The 20216-nt window shown below is 45.1% G+C and overlaps 5 protein-coding genes across 8 annotated transcripts; 3 read left to right on the top strand and 2 right to left on the bottom strand.

Annotated features, from left to right (window-relative positions):
• Window positions 1–857: 857 nt before the first annotated feature.
• cavin2b (caveolae associated protein 2b) lies at window positions 858–6293 on the top strand. Its single transcript, XM_003966746.3, has 6 exons — window positions 858–1174; window positions 1699–1839; window positions 1922–2023; window positions 2937–3194; window positions 3268–3420; window positions 3798–6293. Exons 1-6 carry the CDS (start codon window positions 926–928, stop codon window positions 4140–4142), a joined length of 1248 nt encoding a protein of 415 aa, XP_003966795.1. The 5' UTR covers window positions 858–925; the 3' UTR covers window positions 4143–6293.
• An 893-nt stretch (window positions 6294–7186) lies between these two features.
• arl11 (ADP-ribosylation factor-like 11) lies at window positions 7187–8951 on the bottom strand. Of its 3 annotated transcripts, none has more exons than XR_964727.2 (6): window positions 8701–8951; window positions 8492–8557; window positions 8296–8411; window positions 8053–8230; window positions 7673–7870; window positions 7187–7585 (listed from the first exon to the last, which is right to left on the bottom strand). XR_964727.2 is itself a non-coding variant. In XM_011606480.2 (5 exons), the coding sequence occupies exons 1-5, from the start codon at window positions 8731–8733 to the stop codon at window positions 7742–7744; spliced, it is 522 nt and encodes a 173-aa protein (XP_011604782.2). In that variant the 5' UTR covers window positions 8734–8951; the 3' UTR covers window positions 7602–7741. The 3 variants fall into 3 exon arrangements, 1 of the variants encoding a protein (XP_011604782.2); XR_964728.2 differs by having other exon boundaries at window positions 7187–7574; XM_011606480.2 differs by lacking the exon at window positions 7187–7585 and having other exon boundaries at window positions 7602–7870.
• dytn (dystrotelin) lies at window positions 8757–19972 on the bottom strand. Its single transcript, XM_029840339.1, has 16 exons — window positions 19871–19972; window positions 19714–19788; window positions 19408–19594; window positions 19094–19179; window positions 18893–18972; window positions 18453–18524; window positions 18217–18380; window positions 18000–18111; window positions 17397–17494; window positions 17154–17235; window positions 17039–17085; window positions 16818–16959; window positions 16224–16632; window positions 16080–16153; window positions 14026–14106; window positions 8757–8868 (listed from the first exon to the last, which is right to left on the bottom strand). Exons 1-15 carry the CDS (start codon window positions 19872–19874, stop codon window positions 14092–14094), a joined length of 1647 nt encoding a protein of 548 aa, XP_029696199.1. The 5' UTR covers window positions 19875–19972; the 3' UTR covers window positions 8757–8868; window positions 14026–14091.
• Window positions 9352–11406, top strand: eef1b2 (eukaryotic translation elongation factor 1 beta 2). Its single transcript, XM_003966710.3, has 7 exons — window positions 9352–9507; window positions 10177–10293; window positions 10372–10501; window positions 10573–10639; window positions 10840–10965; window positions 11148–11215; window positions 11288–11406. The coding sequence occupies exons 1-7, from the start codon at window positions 9428–9430 to the stop codon at window positions 11372–11374; spliced, it is 675 nt and encodes a 224-aa protein (XP_003966759.1). The 5' UTR covers window positions 9352–9427; the 3' UTR covers window positions 11375–11406.
• zdbf2 (zinc finger, DBF-type containing 2) lies at window positions 11508–16052 on the top strand. 2 transcript variants are annotated; one of them, XM_011606482.2, is made up of 11 exons: window positions 11508–11618; window positions 12286–12414; window positions 12516–12573; window positions 12668–12698; window positions 12967–13063; window positions 13140–13297; window positions 13403–13955; window positions 14031–14147; window positions 14216–14556; window positions 14643–14793; window positions 14858–16052. In XM_011606482.2, exons 3-11 carry the CDS (start codon window positions 12525–12527, stop codon window positions 15569–15571), a joined length of 2211 nt encoding a protein of 736 aa, XP_011604784.2. In that variant the 5' UTR covers window positions 11508–11618; window positions 12286–12414; window positions 12516–12524; the 3' UTR covers window positions 15572–16052. The 2 variants fall into 2 exon arrangements, with proteins under 2 accessions (XP_011604784.2, XP_011604785.2); XM_011606483.2 differs by having other exon boundaries at window positions 11508–11628.
• Window positions 19973–20216: the final 244 nt, after the last annotated feature.

Raw genomic sequence — 20216 nt, 5'->3', positions numbered from 1 at the left:
AAGAGAAATGAGAGAGTGGAGAAAGAGACAGTGAGAGAAAGAAGAGAGAGAAAGCAAGAGAGAGGGAGAGAAAACATGGTTGCATGCCTCAATCGTGAACCCCTTTCACCCACACACACACAAACATTAATCCTTGCACTTCTATCGTTGTGAGGACTTTCATGGGCATAATGCATTTCCCAGCCCCTCACCCTAACCATTCCATCTAACCCCTGACCCCGATCCAAACCTAATTCTAAAACCAAGTATTAACCTTTAAACGGTCAGTTTGAATTTGTGAGGACCAGCCCAAAGGTCCTCACTTTCTGAAAAATGTCCTCATTTTGCTAGTAGAATGAGTATTTTGGTACTCAGTAGGCAGCAAGTACAAGAACACACACGCTCAGTTGTGCATGGCAGCGTTTTCTGGGTGTGGCAGAGAGACCCAGAGCCTGAGGGAGAGAGAATGTTAACTCCTTGAGTGCCAGCTAAGACTTTATTAGCAATGTGAACCAGTTTATTGATTGATTGACTGACTGATTTGTAGGAATCAGCCATGCTTCTTTTCTATTTTTGCTATCAGCTGGCCCTTAATAAATTTTGCTTGTGTTTCTATAATAATTTGTTTTGTTTTTTATTTTAACATCATAAATTATAAGACATGTTCGTGCATAGTTTTTAATGAATGAATTAAAGGCAAATAAAAAGATTTTTCATGTGTCACCAGAAAGGTTCTCAACTCAAAGGGGAGCAGGGTTTCTTTCTGCTGCATATTTGACTCGTGGCTGTGAAGGAGTTAAAGGTGTGGATGTTTCCACTCCTGGAAAATATTACAACCAATCCCAGTTCAACACACAGGGAGAGAGAGAAGGAGGGGCCTCAGCGGAGTTTCCACAGTTTTTCTGCATCCAGGAACTTTCTGACTTCTTAGTTGGGCTGTTTGTCGATGTGCGAGCAGGGTGTCACCATGGTGACGACTGAAACACACCAGAGTCAGGATCTGGTGGTGCCCCCCCAAAATCGGGACGAGCAGGACCATCAAGATGAGGCTCAGGGCTCACCGTCGTCGGCCATGGCTGGATTCAGCAGCGAAGAAATGGGTCAGGGCCCCGTCAACGCCATCACGGTCCTCACACTGCTGGACAAACTGGTCAACATGCTGGATACTGTACAGGAAAACCAAAACAAGATGGAGGTGAGCCAGGGGTGGGGTCATTTAGAGAGACAGGATATTTAGGATGGTTGTTTTTGATACACAGTTTTTACTCAATAAAAACTGTAAATCCAAGGTTGAAATTAGCTTTGGTCGCACGTTCTGAAAAAGCTCAAACTGCAATGTTAACTCTGAAATGGAATGATCAGCTTCCTGTATCTGAACTTTAAAAACATGTTATAACACAAACATGTTATAACACGCTGTTAACTGCTTTAGCTTCCTGCCTCTCACACCCTGTTGGACAGGAAGCTAAAGCAGTTTATTTCTTTTGCTTCATGTAAAGATGAAGAACAAAACAGGAATCCTGCTTATAAGGGCTGAAATGATACTATTGCTCAGCTTGCCTGTCAGCGACGTGGCCGTGAATTTATAAGTTAGAATAATTCCACAGAGAGAGAGAGAAAAAAAGAGAGAGAGAGAGAGAGGCTCTGAAGATCTGAACCCTTCTTCAACTGACTGAGGCGGTGTTGGCTCTGACCCCACTGGTGTGCTCCTTGGTACAGGTGCATCAGGTGGAAATGGAAGGCGTGGTCAGAGGGATCCAGGCGGATATGACCAAGCTGTCCAAGAGCCACAGTCACACGTCCAACACTGTGAGCAAGCTGCTGGACAAGAGCCGCAAACTTTCCGTCACCATGAAGGAGGTGAGTCCCGGGGAAAAGGTCACCTGGTTAAACTAACATTACCTGTCACCTGTCACGTCGTGCTCAACTCTTGTTTCCGCAGGTTCGTGAAAAGATGGAGCGACAGGGGGCCCAAGTGAAGAAGCTGGAGGCCAACCACGCCCACCTGATCCACAGAAACAACTTCAAAGTTCTTATCTTTCAGGTCAGGCCTGACACAGAGGTCAGAGGTCAGGTTCACAGTGTTCACCTTTACTCCTCAGGTGTAAATCCATGCATTAAGGACACATTGCAAGACCTTCAGGTCAGCAGCAAACTCGCATTCAATGCAGGAAAAAAAAATAGAACTTCCAATTGGAACGGACATGATCATGAACAACAGTTAGACAGTGGCCATGATGTCCCACCAGTGATGTCATCGTCTCCTAAATCGAGACCTTCACGTCCACTTAAAATCCCCGACAGATGAGGCCGTAGGAAGTTGGTTGCAAAGGTAACCGAGTCTCCTTAGGTAACTACAGTACAGCTTCATTCCACCCCAGACAAGGATTATTTACCGTCCAGTAAAAGCTGTTTTGATCTGTGTTCTGAGGCAGTACAGGTGAGAGAACCGCACTATAAACACGCCTCAGCAACGAGTTCTCTGTTGCAAAGTCCTGTTGCACCAAAGTGACTGTCATAAAACTCTATTGAGCCAACTTAACAGTATCAGTGTGTACACGTGTTTTTCATCTTGACTTACGTGAAACATTCCAGTCCTCCCTAAAATACCCAGCATTCCACAGTGGGTGTGGCTCAGCCTGGAGCGGCAGTATTGTCTTATTCCGTAGAATATTAATAAATATTAAGTAGAAGCTCAAAGATGAAAACAAAGATCAACAATTAAGCAGAAGTCAGAATGGAAGACAAACATGGGATGCATTTATAAGGCGGATTTGAACAAAAACAGATACGTCTAACTAGTCCAACATTCTCTGCATTTCAATACACTCAAAGCGGCGATGAGTGTTTGCTGTGATGTGTGTGTGTGTGTGTGTGCGTGATATATCTGTGACATAATATACCTCCATCCATCCCTCTTCTCCAGTTGAGATAAGCTCTTTTCTTCTGTCCTTCAGGAGGAAAACGAGATACCAGCCACTGTTTTTGTGAAGGATCCCCCTCCGTTCCCCAGGGACGGCATTTTGGAAGAATCTGAAGGTGCAGAGATGGAGGGCAATCCTTCTCAGGATGGTGGACTCAAAACTATTGAGCTGTCATCTGATGAGGATGTTGGACTGGAGGCAGAGGACGAGGATGAGGACGTGTGGCTTCATGATCTGGAGAACATGGAGAAGTCCAAAGCAGAGAAGCTAAAGCGTTCCAGCCTGAAGAAGGCAAGATAGCTGCAGGTGTTTATCCTCCAGACGGACAGGTAGTCCGAGGGACTAATGTGGTTTCTGTCCACAGGTGGACAGTTTGAAGAAGGCCTTTTCCCGCCAGAACATTGAGAAGAAAATGACCAAGATCGGAACAAAAATTGTTTCCCCAGAACAACGAGAGAAGATCAAACAGAAGACATCAAGCTTGAAGGTTTCCCCGCTAACATTAAGCATCAAGAAGGTACAACTCAGATCCTGACATTCACATTCACCTGTGTCAGTTTTCCAATATTTAGACAATGCTCTTGTGCTGAATGATAGGAAAGGCAAATTTCTGTTATCAAACAGTAAAAACTGTGATTTTCCATTTGAAAAAGGAAAGAGATGCCTTTTCTAATGAGGCCCAATACCTAACAAGACAGATCTGTGGAAAAAACAACCCCGAACAAAAACTTTGTTCAATGATCCCATTCTACTTGGCCTATCGTATCCCTCCATCCTTTTCCTTTAAGGGGAAATGGGTCTGGGCCTCGCAGATTGTTCGAAAATACTACAACAGCTCAGATGACTGGTGTGTTCCTCCACTTCCTGCGACCTCTGACCTCTCATTGTTCTCAGCGTCGCAGCAGCTCCGACTCCCACCCTCCCGAAACCTCCATTCAGAACGTCGAGTCCGCCATTTCCGAGGCTGAAGCTCAGGTGTCTCCCCCGGCTGACACCGAACAGGAGGTTCCCTTCACTGAGGTCCACACCCAGCTGGCTCCAACCAAGCAGCAGGAGGAGGAGGAGGAGGAGGTGGTGATGGAAGAGGGAATAGAAGAAGGAAAGAAGAAAGAGGACGAGGAAGACAGGGGTGATAGAGAGGAGGGAGTCAGTGAGGAATATGCCCTCTCGTCCACCTTCCGTGTGGAGGAGAAAGAAGACGAGCAGCAAGCAGATGAGGAGCAAGCAGACAAATACTAAACATTCTACAGTATCCAGATGTGCAGCCACAAGAACGATGGTCTGCTTCATTCTTAGCAAATCATATTTAATCACACGTCACCATGAAAACTATTTAAAAAAGAAAAAAACAAAACACACACGCTTAAGTTTAAATAAGGAAAATAGTATATCTTTAACAACATTTAACAATGTCAACAGTTTCTTCTAAAACTAAGGTTGAAAGGCTTTTATTTTATAAGGATCGTGAAATTTCCTACAGATGTTAGAGTAATGCTAGAGTTCGCTGCCATATGTTCCCTAAAATTAGAAAAGTTCCCCCCAATTGTCCTCAAAGTTGTCTTCCTACAAAGTTCTCAGGTTCCTCCTTCTGAATGTTGCCCCTTAAAGTTCCCATAATGGTCTTTCAACATTTTCCTTAATGATTCCCAAGATTGTATTCCTGTAATTCCTTTAAGGTTCCAAACATTTTCCTCAAACATTCCACTTCAGTTGACTTTGCACAGAAGTTGCTTTCTGTGGTTTAAATCTGTTACACGAGAGGCCCAATTATGGTCCCACCTAGATTGTTGGAGTTCTAATGAGAGTAGATTAATAGCTAATGTGCACACAAGTATTAATGCGATTTTAGCCAGAGAAAAATAATGATATAATCTTTATTTATGTATAGGACAGAAAAATGATGAAATCGTGTTTTCACGAAAGTTTCAGGAAACAAAATGGCGTCCCATCAAAACGTGTCTGTTAAAATAGACTTAAAGAAGTGATTTAAAGGAATACGCTGACCTCGCCAGTCTCACCAGGCCAGTGGCTGCTGATTGAAGAAGCACAGTCATCTTTAGTCCTCAACTTCGACTTAGGGAGACCCAGAAAGGCCCCACCCGTGGCCCTCAGATGGGAGGTTGGCTCATACAGGGCCAACAACTCACTCAGATAACTGGGGGCCAGAACTACCCAGTGATAGTAGTGATAGTGAGAGTAACCTGGAGAAGATGAAGATATGGAGGACTTTCTCCAGGTTAGACAGGGACAGGGACGACTTTAGAGTGGACACGGTTCTGAGAGGGGCAAAAGGAGATTGGGCTTGGTTTTTGTGATTTTGGTTTTTATATTGTTGCTCAAATGATCAGATTGAGTCAAAAATTAAGTCCAGATTTCTGGAAGACAGTATTAGATTCGTGGACAGGAAGTTGTGGACTGTGAAGTTGTAAAAAGTAATTAGCTTTCCAAGAGCTCACATCATTAAGGCTGTCGACCGCAGCAGAGAGGCAAATATACCTATGTATAGTGAAACTATATAGGTATATTTATGTTCCATCAGCATAACATTGAGTCAAATAAGCATTATTATCAACGTCACAAATTGAATAAAATCCCTAAATCTGTTGCGTAGCTTTCTGATGTGCATTAAAAGTGCAGGGTGAGGCAGCGGTAAATGATGGATTGCCTTTAAAGGTCCCATGACATTCTGCTTGTGGAGGCTTTTATATCGGCTGTAGTGGTCCCTCAAGACTGTGTCTGTGGTCGTTTCTCCAAATTCGGCCCAGGTCCAGTCGAACGCTGAGGTTTACTTCGGACGCGACATTTTGGTGTCTGCAGCTTTAAATGGAAACGAGGGCGAGAGAGGCGGGGCAGGACTGGAGTGGGGGTGTGGCCTTGTGCAAACGTATACGCTGTGACAGGAGGGGGCGTGTCTGTGTCTGGAGGGGGCCGGTCTATGCAAATTACCCCCATTGTTGCGTCACAACGGGAGTTGAACCTTAACAGCCTGTCCGAGCCCAATTTTACCAGTAGGGGCGCTGCGGGACTCGTTTGCAATCTTCATTCTGTGAGTTGGTAGTTCAGGCAGGACCAGTTTACATTTACTACCCAGGAAAGGTGTTTTCGAGCCGTGGGACCTTGAAGACAGCAGTTGTAAAAAGCTCAGAAAACCTACGGGCAAATGAAATACATTGAATAAAGTGCTTGTGCTGTTTGCTTCATTTAATCTTTTGCAGTCCCCTGTAGTCGGCTGGGTTTCAGTCAGAATGGAAACATTTTTCTGTCATTCTCTTTTGAGTTTACAGCATAAATATTGATAATTTGTTGTTTTCTGTATTTCAGCATTGTCTTTTTTCACATCAACGGGTGATATTTTATTATTGAAATAAAAATAACTCACTTTGGCATCTGCAATTTTTGATAAAGAGAAACTGATGTTTATTCCCACTACTGATCTTAAAACTGCAGAGCGCCAACAAAGATGCTTGCTCACCTTATGTCACGCAGATACTTTTCACGCTTTTTTGCATAAAGTAACACAAAATGAAACTTTCTCCTACCAAAGATCTTTTCCTGTTGGAGACGTGATATACATATACATATATATATAAACATATATATCTCAGTCATTTATGAGGTGCAAACTTACCTGAAGAATAAAATCTGAGGCACATTTATGCTTCTGTTCTCTCATTTTGTTGGTCATCACAAACTGTTAAATCACTGAGGCGTGTGTGTAATTGTTGCTTCTACTAGTGAGAAGTGCTGCAGATAAACACTCTACACTAGAGCTCTTCAACCAGGTCAAACTATTTTCTTTCATTGACATTTTTGGTTTTATCACTAGGATTATTTGTAATAACATCACATTTTATCATCTGCTGCTGATCATGTGAGGTTTCACTAAAGGTTTCCTCTGATAACGTTCTCCACGGTGCGTTCTTCCAAAATTTGGGTGCCTCTGGCCTATTTTTATTTAATGATCTATTCTATGCTTTGTTTTTTGTTCCAGATCTTTCCATGTGTTTTTAACAGCAAGCAAAAACAGAAAAAAAAAAAAAAATCCACAGAATGTTTTGTACAAAAATACCATCATCCTTTGTGGGCGCACACGAGAAGCTTGACATGATGTAAATTATTAATTGTAAAGTTAAATATAAAGACCATAGTCGCAACAACGTGATCTTGGTGTGTGTGTGTGTGTGTGTGTGTGTGTGTGTGGGGTAATTAGATGATGTCATTTCATCCTAATTCATCTCCCTGTAACCATCTATGAAAGTTCACATCATTTAAACACAAAGAAATTAAAGGAATTTGTATATTACAATAGATATTAAGCACAGCATACTAATAACAAGGCATTGTTCTTTATCCAGGCAGATATTACACTGTAAAAACCACTGATTGCTAACTATTTTTACCCACAGTGCCTGAGGAAGTTGTCTTGACAGAAGCAGAGGAGATGTCTTGGGTTGTGGTTTGTGAGACGGGACCGTACGGAGTGACCCGATTCGTCTCTCATGAGGGACTACGCTGGAGTAGGTTTCATCCAGGTCATAGTAGCCAAGTTCTTCCATCCAGTGCAACTGAAACACTCTTGTTAAAAGCCGAATTAATCTCCATCTGAAAGACTGCCGTTTAAAATCCTGAGGAGGGACCATCCCTGTGAGTTGATGACCCGAACAGATAGTTCTATTGACCACCTCGTGAGACAGATTTAAATATTCTTTTTATTCTAGACAAAAACTAGAGAAATGCTGGATATGTGAAACTTAATTCAGAATACAGACCACGTTTCAGGGCCTGAGTCTCTGCTCCTTATCTATTCTTCCTCCTGGGCCCTGCAGCTCCTCTACGTCTCAGCTCCTCTTGATCAGTTTGTTGACGGAGCTGAAGGCCTGCAGAAGACCCAGTCCCTTCAGACCACTGCAGGCCTGGATCTCCCACAGTCTGTCGTTGTAATTGTCCAGGCCCAACTCACTGGAAATCTGAGAAAGACAAGGATTTTTACATGAGCATTGGTTTCTCCTCACCTGGAAACCGATGTTGGCTCATTTACTGCAAGTGTGACATTCTACCAACATTTCAGTGGAAGAACAAAGCAAGAATGGAAGTGTGTAGAAGTCCAAGAACATCTTGAATAAAATGAAACGAATGCCTTTAGGTTTACCTCTCGTATGGTCATGCAGTTTGGCAGGTCCTTCTTATTGGCCAGAACCATCAGAGGAACACTGGCCAGCTTTTCCTCAACTAGGATCTTCCTCAGGGCCTTCCGGGCCTCAGGCATCCGAGCACGATCACTGCTGTCGACTACAAAAACCAGGGCCTTGCAGTCCTCCAAGTAGTACCTAAAGATGTGTACCGAGTCAGATCAGGGCCTGAACGTCGGTGTGAACATGAATGTCGTCTTCACCTCCAGTTGGGTCTCATGCTCTTCTGTCCTCCCACATCCCACACCGTTAAAGACGTCTTCTTGTCCAGGTCCAGATCTCCCACGTTAAAGCCAATGGTTGGAGATGTTTCCATCACCTTGAGGTGGAAGTCAACCACATGGCTGAAATCACCTCTTTCACATGAGAAATGCATCAGTTACATTTTAAGAACCTCACCTGTCCCGTCAACAGTTGGGCCAGCAGGGTGGACTTTCCAGCAGAGTCCAGACCCATCAAGATCACCTGAACATACAAGTACTCATGTTCAGATTCTACTCATTAACCCAGAGTCCGGAACTGAGGATTTTATACATTTTGTGTGTTACACTTAAATGTTCCCGAATATTAAAGAGAGAAAATGACGAATCCTCGGATGTTTGATTTACCTGAGGCGATGTGGAGCTACGAGCTTGGCCCATCTCCCCACACGTCCTTCTTCCTTCTCGAATCTCTTCCTTTCTCTTCTACTTGTCTCCCCCCTTTATTTGTGTTTTTGACTCTTCTCTCTTCGCTTCCTTCTTGTTCGTCTGTCGCCTGATGTCGACTGATCTCTCCTGTTCAACAGAAAGTGGCCACAGGTTTTCCATGTGGGTTCATGGGTATAATGTCCTGCATCAGCCAATGAGAGAGCAGTATTTAAATTAAAGCTGTCACGTGACCGTGCGACAGGTCCAACAAGATTTTTGAGTCAGGTGGAGGTCACACCTGAAGCATGTCTTGTCAAATTTTCACATTTTAAAAATCCCAAGAGGGGATGTCTGTAAGTGATCTCATGTGTTGATCAAACATTCGTCTGTAGAGTTACTGAGTCTCTCCTCCATGTGTCACAACAACATATGGGTAGTTTGTTTTGGGGAAGCTTCTTGACTTATGGACAACAAACACACCAATGAATGAAACCAGGTCCACTCTTATCACCCGGGGGTGCAGGGAGGGTGAGAGGGGGTGCAGGGAGGGTGAGAGGGGGTCCTTCTCCTCTTCCTTCTCCACCTCCGGAGGAGACGTGATGTCATCTCAGGAGGAGTCGTCTCCGGATATAAAGACCATGTGTCACCGCCTCCTCGCTCCTTGTTCCTCCGATCGTCCTGGGGAGTCCTTGCTCATTTTTCCAACATGGGATTCGGTGACCTGAAGTCTGCCTCCGGCCTCAAAGTCCTCAATGACTTCCTGTCGTATCGGAGCTACATTGAGGGGTGAGTCCAGCTCTGGCGGCGGCGCGGCTCGGTCCGGCTGGCAGGTCCAGCCGCGCCGCCATCTTGGCTAACTGTTAGCCGCAGCTATCATGGCGCACATTAGGCTCTGGTGTGAACAATTAAGCTTCGCGAAGCTGCAGACCTTGACGATGAATTTCAAACTGCTGTCCCAGTATCAGTCCAAATCATGGCCTTCGGAACCCGTCGGGTTCGCTGCCTGTTGCCTTAGTTATTTCCCCTAGCGTCGGCCTCGTGGCTCCACGTTGCACTGGGGTGCCGGTTTCATTCCTTAGAGTTTCTGTGCACATTTGAGCTGCCTTGCTCATAAATTTGAGGCACCTCAGTCGGCCATGCCTGGTTTCCAGAGGGTCCAGTCAGGAAGAATCCTCTGCAGGCCGCCTGTCATGGTTTTTTTCTTTTTAAATGACTTGGGAGGACGATAGTGGCCGAATGACTGGTTACCCCTCTCTCATACGTGGCTTTATTCTCCACTGCATGCATGCAAAAGGGCAAAGGAAAAGCCACCTAAAGGGGAAATATAGTCAAACCTGGTGGGAAAAAATTTACATGAATGAAGGATAAAGGATTCCTTTGTATCCGGTGTGATTAAAGCCTTTTCAACAGGTTTGAATTGTGGCTGCACCAGACTGACGTGTTTCCTGATTTTAGGTACGTCCCATCTCAGGCCGACACGGTTGTGTTTGATGCAATCTCATCACCCCCCCCAGCGGATCTGGTCCATGCCCTCCGCTGGTACAACCACATCAAGTCCTTCCAGAAGGGCAGGTGAGGAAAGCGTATTGATTCAGATGTTGTCACCTGTACCACGTGGATGTCTGTTGTGCTGAAGACTCTCTGCATTAGTCTCCCAGGTGTGAAGAAACCTCTGGGTCAGTATGGTCCTCCGGGAGTGGCCGACACCACCTCTGCCTCCAAACCCGCTGCAAAGAAAGACGATGACGATGACATTGACCTGTTTGGCTCTGACGAAGAGGTCGGCGATCTGACGATGGTGTCATTATGCACTGTCGGTGGTGAATTATTAATTTTCTTTCCTCCTTTCAGGAAGATGAAGAGACTGCCAGGATAAAGGAAGAGCGTCTGGCACAATATGCTGCTAAAAAATCTAAGAGTAAGTTGCTGGTGCTTTACTTTATCACCATGGTGGCGGTGCCCCTTCCTGAGATGGACTGACTCTTGATGATGATTTATTCTCACCATCTTTCGGCTGACTGCCTGATGGACACTTGCTCATCTGAGAGAGTCTCGACTCTTCTGCCATTTGGTCTGCTCCCAGTTCCTCTGTGGTAACCGACCCATCCCTTTCTTTAGAGCCCACCGTCATCGCTAAATCTTCACTCTTACTGGATGTTAAGCCCTGGGACGATGAGACGGACATGGCCAAGCTGGAGGAGTGCGTCCGCAGTATTCAGATGGACGGGCTAGTTTGGGGACAGTGTAAGTACTGCGGTAACAAATGGATGCGGTGCAGCAGTGATGATCTAACTCACCATCTTTCGGCTGAACTTGAGATGACACTAATAAATCTGAAATGTCTGCACAGTTTGAAACTCATTTCAACCAGTACATCACAACCTCAACCGAGTTATGCAAATTGATCACTTATATTCTGTGTGTAGCTAAACTGGTCCCTGTTGGTTACGGCATCAAGAAGCTGCAGATTGGTTGCGTGGTGGAAGATGATAAGGTCAGTTTGCTATAATGGCCATTGGATTTTGTGTTAAAGCTGGTTTCCATCTGAACGCCATTGTCTCTTCAGGTGGGCACTGAAATACTGGAGGAGCAAATCACGGCCTTTGAAGACTATGTTCAGTCAATGGACGTAGCTGCTTTCAACAAGATCTGAAAATGTCACATTAATAAAGCACTTCATAAAAACGGCGGTTTTTCTATTATTCTGAAGGTGTCTGTTCTATGGATTTAAAGTGGCCAAAGTTTCTCTTTAAAATTGACTTGGCGGGCAGGCAATTGCGTCTCTCTACCTGTGGGTGGCAGCACGTCGGTAATCACATCGAGTTCTCTTCGTCGAAGAAGAGCGAGACCGGAAATGAGTGATGCGCGGCAGAAGATTACTCGGGGCGAGTAAACTCGTAAGTGCAGGTGAACTAAGATAAGTCCTCGATCATTTAGTAACTAGTTTAAAAACTGGGTCCTCTAGTTGGGCAGAATGAACACGTGAAAAGGCACCAGTAAAAGCTACCTGTACAATGCTAAAGCTAATAGCATCCCAAACGGAGGGGACACTCGACATCAGTAGCGTCACCATAGTGACGAGTTTATTCACTTTTTTTTTGATTATGTGGATTTATAAAGTAGTCAAAGTGCTAACGCTGCGTACACCAACCTCAGCCAAATAATCAGTGAATCATCAGATTCTCTTTAAACCGTCGATGTCCAGATGACAAGTTCTGATCAAATGTCATCCGTAAAATCACTTTAGTGGTGTATTTAAAATGATTCAACGATGTTGGAAAAACCGTGTTTGACATGTTGCAATTACTGAACTCTGTTTTGGAAAAAAACTGCGATTTGGATCTGTTTGTCTTTTATACATCGGGGTTTAGACTGTTTCGTAGAATGAAATAAGATGAATTGCACAAATCTTTGACTTTTGGTAGGGTGTTCTCTCTGAACTATAGCAACTTCTCAACACGAGAAATATTTGATAACTACAAGCAGGATGATAGAATACTTTGTTAAAATCGTTTCTCTATGGGTAAAATTCCTGATATTTACATTTATTTCCCGTGTGTCTAGAACAAGAGTCATGTGACCTGGTTAGCGCGCTAACAGCTGTTAGCTTTAATAAAGAGCGGCCAAACATCTGTTGAGTGAACTGATTCTTGGACTCTCTGACCCTGGTGATAGGACAGACTGCACCATCAGGTGAAAACGTAATTAAGATATGTGTAAAGGTCACATTTGGTTTAAATAAGTGACACTTTACTACTGTAGTTGACTCCTGTAATAACGCGTCACCTCTACAGGGCGGAAACATGTGTTCCAGATCTTCACACAGCAGCAGGATGTCTCACACTAATGAAGGTAAAAGTCAAACGTTCATTAAATAACTTGTTTCTGAGACATTACTTCATCTGTCATACTTTCTGTCCATGTTTCTGCCTGTATTGCCCCCCAGGTGACCAGAGAAGGGCGGAGCCTTCAAACAGGTGAGTTTGATAATTTAACGCCATGACAAAAAGTTTCGTGATTTGATCATATTTAATATAATTAAAGAAAGACCTTTGACTAAATGTGTAGGCGAGAGTCTACAAATGTCTGTGTGACATTGTGGAGACCTTTTTACAATATCACACGGCCATTGAATTGCGCCTATTGACGGCTGATTCTATTCTCTATTATGCTTTCTTTGGTTGTTTAGATCCAGCGTTAATGATGAATGTTTGTCTTATTTCTTTACTGATTAATTCCTGACAGGGTGAGGGCGGAGCCTCAGGTGGGCCCCTCCGGATCACAGCCCATCAGACAAGGATACTGTGGATATTGCAGAGTCCTCTACACAAATCTGGACCAGGTGCAAAGACCTCAGCCGAACCTAAGCTGTCCAATAATAACACATGCCTCATGATGCCCTTTGTCTCCTCTCTCAGCACCTGGCCAGTCTAAGACACCTGGACTCGGTCCACATTTCCTGTCAAGGCTCAGACCCCCCTTCCACTCTCACAACTGGGAGAACCAGACAAACACTAATGGAACGCTTCCTGCATGATGTACTGCAGCACCACCCACATCACTACCAGGACAACAGGTAGTTAAAATAAACATAGATGTATCCTGACAACCACGATGGCTCCAAAGACATGGTAATAAATGTATTTGTGATATATGATGTTTGTGCCTTTCTCTCCGCCAGGCCAAGTCACGCTGATCTACCATGTATCTCCACTCCTCCCTTGCCAGGGAAGGAGCTTGATGAAGTGTTTCTCTCCGATGTCAATCAACCTTTGGGCGCGCGTGAGCACACGTCTCGCAACGATCCTGATATCTACCATCAACCTGTCAATCCGGTGGGAGGCACCCAGTCAGTTACAGCAGAGAGGATTCACCACAGGTTGTCTGGACCGCTTAGAGAAGAGGAGCCAGGGACACACACACTATATGCAGAGACGCCATCCTTTCATCCTAATCAAACCAGGCCCGCGTCCCACAGGAAGGCTCATCGGAAGACAAACAGGAGGAAATGCAGCAATGATGATGACTCGCCTCCCCTAATGAGCCCAGATTCTGATCTCCAGTCTCATGCACAGCTAAAGCGCTATGTTTGCACACAAAGTGGCCCCAATGTCGACACCGGGCCCCCATCACAGCTCAGGCCCTGGTGTAGCTGGCATAAGGAGAGGAGGGAGGCTCAGAAGGAGGTCTTTTCCTTGGACCAGTGCAAGCTTCTGGACCAGACCATCGAGGAGGTTCGTCGTTCATTAACTTGATGTTTAGTTTCCAACACATTTGATGTTTATTAATGTTGGGGGGCATTACCTCAGGTGATTCAGAAGTGTTGTCACGGTGTCAGTTCCACTTCCTGTGACGAGGAGAAGATTTTCTTCAGTCTACCTGTCTCTATGGACACACAAAGCGATGACAGTGATTCGGTTGTGCAGGTGAGCCAGAGTAAAGCATTGTAGGGCAGATTCTGTGGCGTTATCTGATAAGGCTTGTGTCCCTCCAGGTGGCTTTACAGACGCCTGTCCAGGTAAGACAAATCGAGGACCAGCATGTCAGCCGTCTCATGGAAGTTCAGGTGGACCTTGAGGACCAGATGTATGCACAGCAGCTTGACGCTGCCCTCCAGAGTCAGCAGAGGGCACGAGATGGGGCCAGACTGGAGGATGGGTTTTGGGCTCTACCAATAGAAGAAGTCCTGCCAGCACCAGAACATATTCCAGAATCTTTCAAAGGGAAGACGTGGGCCCAGATTGAACAGGAGGATGAAGAAAAGGTAGAAAAACTGGTCCGACAGTTCAGAAAAGAGAAATTCATCTGCTACTTTGACAGCGAATCTCTAGCCAGGTACAGAAATATCAGTGGTTCTTTCAGAATAAAGAGTCTACGTCATTTTCCAGTGAGGTCAAAATGAAGGGAAATGTTTTTGTCAGGTTTGGGAGGAGAAGCCACAAAAAGAAAAGTTATGACATGGTGGTGGTATCAGACGGCGGCGTCCTGCCCCTTTTGGACTGTGGGCACGATGGCTCTGAGTGCGCCAGGAAGACGAAGAGGCGGGTGTTCAAGCTGGCATCCAGGTGTCAGGTGAGAACGATTAACGACTTTTCTGCTTCTAAATTTCCTGTGACTCGGTTTCCCCTTTTTGAAGGTGGTCAAAGTAAGTCACAGCACTCAGACGATCCAACTAGTGGCCCCAGCTGTCCGTCAGCCGGGCTTAGAAGCCCCTTCCACCGGCATCTCTGCACCCCATCAAGACACTGAAGAGAGGACTCCTAACATTCGCTCCAGGCAATGTCTTCCAAGGTCATACTCAAAGGTCATGACACCTCTGCAGCCTGGCACTTCGTTAGTCTACCTACTGTGCTCCCCATCCACCTCCAGCAGTACAACTGCTATAAGCCCCCTCCCTAAACGGTGCAGGAAAAAGAAGCGCCCCCCGAGCCTGCCGGGATTGAAAGTCACATACAAGCATTTTCCTCTTCAGTTCTACGAGCCAAGCAGGCACCGTATCTTAAAGAAACCTCCCAAAGGTTATTTGCCTCATCAAGGGTCCACTTCCTCCAGCCTACCCCCCTCCTGCGTACGTCAGCTTTTCAGGAGTCTGAGTCCAGACTTGAATGCCGATTCCCACAGTTTCCCCCCGAACAAACTCAGCAGAGATGCAGCACACGCTGATACCGCCAGGGGGCAGAATAGAGGGTCGCAAAGCAGGTCAGAAAGAGGAAGGAGTTCAAGAAAGGTGAAGACGTGCCTCCCGCCCTCAACGAGAAGACTCAGATCAGAAGCCCTCCCCACTCAAGGTCTGCGGCGGAGTCAGAGAGCCAGCAGCAGCGTGCGTAGCCGCAAACGGAGGCAGAGATAACCTGCTCGCCTAAATTAACCCACCCACACCCAGTTAACCCGATCAACACTCATCACACAACAGCCTCATTGCAGACCAAAATATTCAGACCAAGTCCAGTTAGCATGACATTGCTCTAGTCTTTTAGGTCATTTTTATTTCATATTTTCAGGTTTTTATTTTTTAAATTATCTTTAAAAACTTTTAAAACATTAACACATCAGAAAAATGATCAACAATAATTGCAAATAAAGCTGGATAAAAATGATTTATCATCATGAAAGAAGGGTTGGTCTTTCAATTCAAATCCAATACAAATTTCCTAACAAAGTGACAGTTTAATTTTTGTTATCAAACTGCACGTCAATTATAGAAAGATTTTTTTAATGGAGTGCTTGAATATTCCTAAAGCTGGCATTGACTCTTTACTTCAGGTATATTTCAGATCTTTTATACCTTCTGTGTACTCAATGAAACATCATTAAATCAACTTTGTCTAAAACGTGTTTACGATTTCTTTTATTCTCACCGCATCCACCAGGTTGTGTATTGAGTCTTCAACTTTGTCTGCAGCAACCAGAAGTTCAGTCCACCTCTTGTCACCTGTTAAAAAAACGAACGCTCAGGAAATCAGTTCTAATTAATCAGTTATGTAAAGCGCTCTGGAGCCCACCTGCCCGTCTTTCTCTCCACATGTCCGTCTCCATCAGTGTCTTCAGTCTTTCTACACTTTCCTGCAGCATCCTCTCTGGGCTACTCGCTCCACAATCCTCTCCTGACCAACTGACACTGTCTTCTGGGGTCCCTTCGTCCCCTGAATCATCTGTTTGGTGACAGAAAGGTGGGTCGCCTTCACTGTCCACTCCCTCTTCACACTGGACATCATGGGATGAGACAGTGTCGCTGAGCATTGTGGGAAATTGTTCTTCCTCGCTTTCCACCTCATCTTTTTTCGTTATCACTTGCACGTCTCCCTCGCTGTCTGGACATGCCTCTGTGTCACATATGGGCGTACTAGTGTTTTCTGTCTCCATGGAAACGGGCTGTGACACGTGTTGTCCAGCTTCCATTTTGTCAAGAGCCTGGGCAACGTGAAAATGTATCTTAGTAAATGAAACTAAAAAGACAGTTCCATGACTAACGAGTAAAGAAAAACTGAAAGGGTTCGACATCCGCCTGCTGGCAACCTCCCCTGTACCTTTGTGGGCGTTGGGTGTTGTGATAACAGCGCGTGGTTCGCTGTGTCGAGCAGTGACAGTGAGTTCACCTGTGCGAGCATGTCCTGCAAACACATGTTGCGTTTTCTCAGAGTTTCCATGGATACTTCCATCCCAGAGTACTTGTCCTCCAGGACACTCTGCTCCGACTGGATGGCTCGTTTCCAGTCGTGCAGCTGTTGCTTCAGCAACCTGAGAGCCAGTAAAGAAGCAATAGTTGACGCCTGGGAGTCGGTAAACTGTGCTTGATTTTGCTTTGCTGTTTTCTTACTGTTTGTCTCTCTGCAGGGTTCTGACATCATTGAGCAGAGTCATCACCTGCACAACACCAAGCAGGTTATTTCCATGGTAACGCTTGCTGGTTTATGATGGCATGGAAGTCGTACCTGCTCGTGCTGTGGCTTTTCTGTCTGCAGCCCTTTGGAGGAAAACGTTGCATCATGGGAAATGTCTCTCTTGAATGAAGAACTGATGAATGGGTGTGAGAGGGGAGCCCAGAGAGTTAAGATTGAAACAGCTGATTTGCCAGAAAATAAAGGTAAATTGATCAGACACCTTATATATGCTTATATACACAAAACTATGAATAGAAATGAATAAGCTCCTAATGAGCTGCTGGCTCTGCTCACCTCACAATCCTCTCGGTCCGTCTCTGAGCATACTCATGTGGTAGCAGGGCATGCCGAGTACTGTGGACCAATGACAACAGAGACTCTCTCCACGTGGGCTGAAACATCAAACACAAACCTTCAACTGTCCACCTGTCCAGGTAGACTGGACCAAAGTCCAAAGCTCAGTTAGGTACCGTGAAGAGACGCACGGCACCACAGAACAAGTTATCATTTATAAGATTTGACTCAAGTTTTCAAATGGGACAGTGGTAATTTAGTCAGTAGGAGGCAGAGGGTTCTGCTGAGGTACCCTTCAGCAAGGTACAGAACCCCCAAATTCTCAGGGGTGCCTGGCTGAGGTTCTCTGTCAGCCCGCCATCAATACATACACGCACGTGTTCATTTGTTCATTCAAAGCTTCAGTGGGTAAAAAGTGATCAGTAAAGTATATTTGCTTCTTCTCTGGCCACAGAGAAAAGAAAAAAGTCATGTTTTTAACAACTTTAAAGGGTTTTCAATTTAAATAAAGAACTACTTATATTAATATGAATAATATATGGTTCTGTCTATGACTATATACTAATTTACCTGTCTCACACCCCAGTCAGGGGGTGGCCTCACCTGTGTACAGAACTCGAGCACTGGGTGGTGGAGTTTGTGTTTTCTTGTGTGTTTGTCTCTCAGGAAGCAGCTCTGACACACGTGAACGTTGACACACCTCATGCAGCGATACCTGTTTAGTCACACCTGGTCAGAAAGTTCAGCTCAAGCCAGTTAACCCTTTTTTTACCCCTTTAAGCATCAATATGAACACTTCTTATTGGTCAGTGAGGATCACCTGAGTCCAGTAATGGGTGTGGTTTTGCAGATGTGGCAGCGGACACTGTGACTGATACTCTGACTGATGAAAAGGCGATACAGAGTGGGTAACCATAGTAACAGAGGTGGCTCGCTCCGCAGCCATGACAACACGTGTTCTTTAGACACAACTGGACTCCACACCTGGACACGCAAACAGCCGATTACAGCAACAACCAACAACCAACTGCCTCTAAGATTTGTTCTGTTCCTCACCCCGTTGAAGCACGTCAGCACTGCGGCGTCTACGTCTCCAAAAACATCTGTTTCCTGCACAGCTGCTGGTATCTACACACACACATAAAGTCTAAAACACACACTTTAGGATGAAATCTGCAGTAACCAGCTGTGAACACTCATCCGCTTCAATGCGTTTCGGCAAAAACAGAGTCACAGGTGTTTTTTAATTTGGAACACTGTCATTTGTTATCATTTAATTGACAACAGATGTGATTAAAGTGCATCTTTACTTTAGTTTTAACAAACTAAGTTGATGTTATTTCAACAGCACTGATGTGTCTCCACCTAAACCAGTTTTCACAGCTGAAGTGAAGTGAAGCGGCCCGACCACATGAGCTGTGGCAGGTAAGCAGACAAACATCCACAAGCTGAGCTACACAACTGCTGCAACAACGCACACACATCAGGTGCAACACCTGGTTCAGATGGTCCAGTAATGATGTGAGTCCAGACCTGCTGATGGACCCCGAACCATTTCCTGAAAGATCTACCAGAGCTGCGAAAAGTACAAAATGATGTGTTTAGAGAGCAGCAGGGACAGTGATGACCTGTGACCTTTATTCTGAACGGGAGACGGAGAGACAGACGCAGACAGGCAGACAGACAGGGAGAGTCACCTGTGTACTTGACTGGCAGCGTTTCAGCAGACAGAACGATCAGCAGAGTCTGAACAGAATCGGCCGACACAGAATTAGTCCCAGTCCTCAAAGTGGAAACAGACAAAGATGATTGAATCAAAAATGTGCTGAACGCAGTGACACAGAAACTGATTAGCAGGTCGGATTGAACTTGATTCAGTGCTGATCGAGAGATTATTATTGATTTTGTAATTTTAAATCAAAGGGAATTGTTAACGATCAGATGGACCGTGTTTGATGCCTTTAGTATCATGAACCTTTAAATCGGAACTCTTGATTTATTGTGACCGCACCGATCAAACAGCTGGAACACCAGAGTGCACATCTGCTCTACAGCTGTCAGTTGACCCGGGACTTCTTGTGAGACGTTATGAAACATCGTGCTCAGGGTCTGGGCCACTTCCTCTCTGTCAAACATCAGGTTAGCTCCGCCCTCTTGGACGAAAGCTGCTGTGATGTGTCCCAGAAACACAACATCCACTAAAAACAAACACACAATACACAAGAGAGCTGAGATACACGTGACACACACACACACACACACACACACACACACACAGGTATGAGTGGGTTGATGCTGTGAGGAGCCGGTCACCTACTCTGACAGAGGTTCTGCAGCCTCAGCAGTTTCATGGAGACTCTGTAGACGGACGATCTGATGTCGTCCAGTTGATCTGACGGACAAATAATTAATAAAATAAAAATCATCGGCTTTATCATCTCAAAACAAAACCAATAGATCAGAGACGGACTCACCCATCCTCCAAATCACCGAAGAGTCACAACAGTTTAGTCTGAAACACAAAATTCTCGTCTGATCTCCAGAACTTGGGTAATGAAGTCTGGGTCCGACCAGCACCAGAACCTCCTAATGCCAAGAAAAACTGTAAAAAAACAAACAAAACCACAGTAACTCTGACGAGTGAATGCGGCAGAAGCAGTTTTACTTCAGCAGAAGTTGCAGTTTCTGCAGAAAACGAGGCTCCTTCCTCCCGGGGCAACAAAGACAAGGTGAACTTTCTGAATCATTAATGACGGTTTTAAATTTCAGCTCACGAGCGTCTCACCTGTCAGCCACGGGACATCTGCTGACCAACCAAAC

This window comes from Takifugu rubripes, chromosome 8, assembly GCF_901000725.2.
Source record: "Takifugu rubripes chromosome 8, fTakRub1.2, whole genome shotgun sequence".
Lineage (NCBI taxonomy): Eukaryota > Metazoa > Chordata > Actinopteri > Tetraodontiformes > Tetraodontidae > Takifugu > Takifugu rubripes.
The sequence above is the reverse complement of the archived record's forward strand: the minus strand, read 5'-3'. Positions and strand labels throughout refer to the sequence as shown.

Excerpts from the sequence above, each read along its gene's own strand:
- eef1b2 (XM_003966710.3), top strand. The coding sequence starts at position 9,428 with ATGGGATTCGGTGACCTGAAGTCTGCCTCCGGCCTCAAAGTCCTCAAT. Across the intron at positions 10,294-10,371 it reads AAGTCCTTCCAGAAGGGCAG|TCTCCCAGGTGTGAAGAAAC; the intron begins GTGAGGAAAGCG and ends TCTCTGCATTAG. Across the intron at positions 10,502-10,572 it reads TGTTTGGCTCTGACGAAGAG|GAAGATGAAGAGACTGCCAG; the intron begins GTCGGCGATCTG and ends TCCTCCTTTCAG.
- cavin2b (XM_003966746.3), top strand. The coding sequence starts at position 926 with ATGTGCGAGCAGGGTGTCACCATGGTGACGACTGAAACACACCAGAGT. Across the intron at positions 1,840-1,921 it reads TTTCCGTCACCATGAAGGAG|GTTCGTGAAAAGATGGAGCG; the intron begins GTGAGTCCCGGG and ends TTGTTTCCGCAG. Across the intron at positions 3,421-3,797 it reads TAACATTAAGCATCAAGAAG|CGTCGCAGCAGCTCCGACTC; the intron begins GTACAACTCAGA and ends CATTGTTCTCAG.
- dytn (XM_029840339.1), bottom strand. Across the intron at positions 18,525-18,892 it reads TACTGGACCATCTGAACCAG|ATACCAGCAGCTGTGCAGGA; the intron begins GTGTTGCACCTG and ends GTGTGTGTGTAG. Across the intron at positions 17,086-17,153 it reads AAAAGCCACAGCACGAGCAG|GTGATGACTCTGCTCAATGA; the intron begins GTACGACTTCCA and ends GGTGTTGTGCAG.
- zdbf2 (XM_011606482.2), top strand. The coding sequence starts at position 12,525 with ATGTGTTCCAGATCTTCACACAGCAGCAGGATGTCTCACACTAATGAA. Across the intron at positions 13,298-13,402 it reads CATCACTACCAGGACAACAG|GCCAAGTCACGCTGATCTAC; the intron begins GTAGTTAAAATA and ends TCTCTCCGCCAG. Across the intron at positions 14,794-14,857 it reads AGCTGGCATCCAGGTGTCAG|GTGGTCAAAGTAAGTCACAG; the intron begins GTGAGAACGATT and ends CCCTTTTTGAAG.
- arl11 (XM_011606480.2), bottom strand. The coding sequence starts at position 8,733 with ATGGGCCAAGCTCGTAGCTCCACATCGCCTCAG. Across the intron at positions 8,558-8,700 it reads GTAGCTCCACATCGCCTCAG|GTGATCTTGATGGGTCTGGA; the intron begins GTAAATCAAACA and ends TTGTATGTTCAG. Across the intron at positions 7,871-8,052 it reads ACTGCATGACCATACGAGAG|ATTTCCAGTGAGTTGGGCCT; the intron begins GTAAACCTAAAG and ends TGTCTTTCTCAG.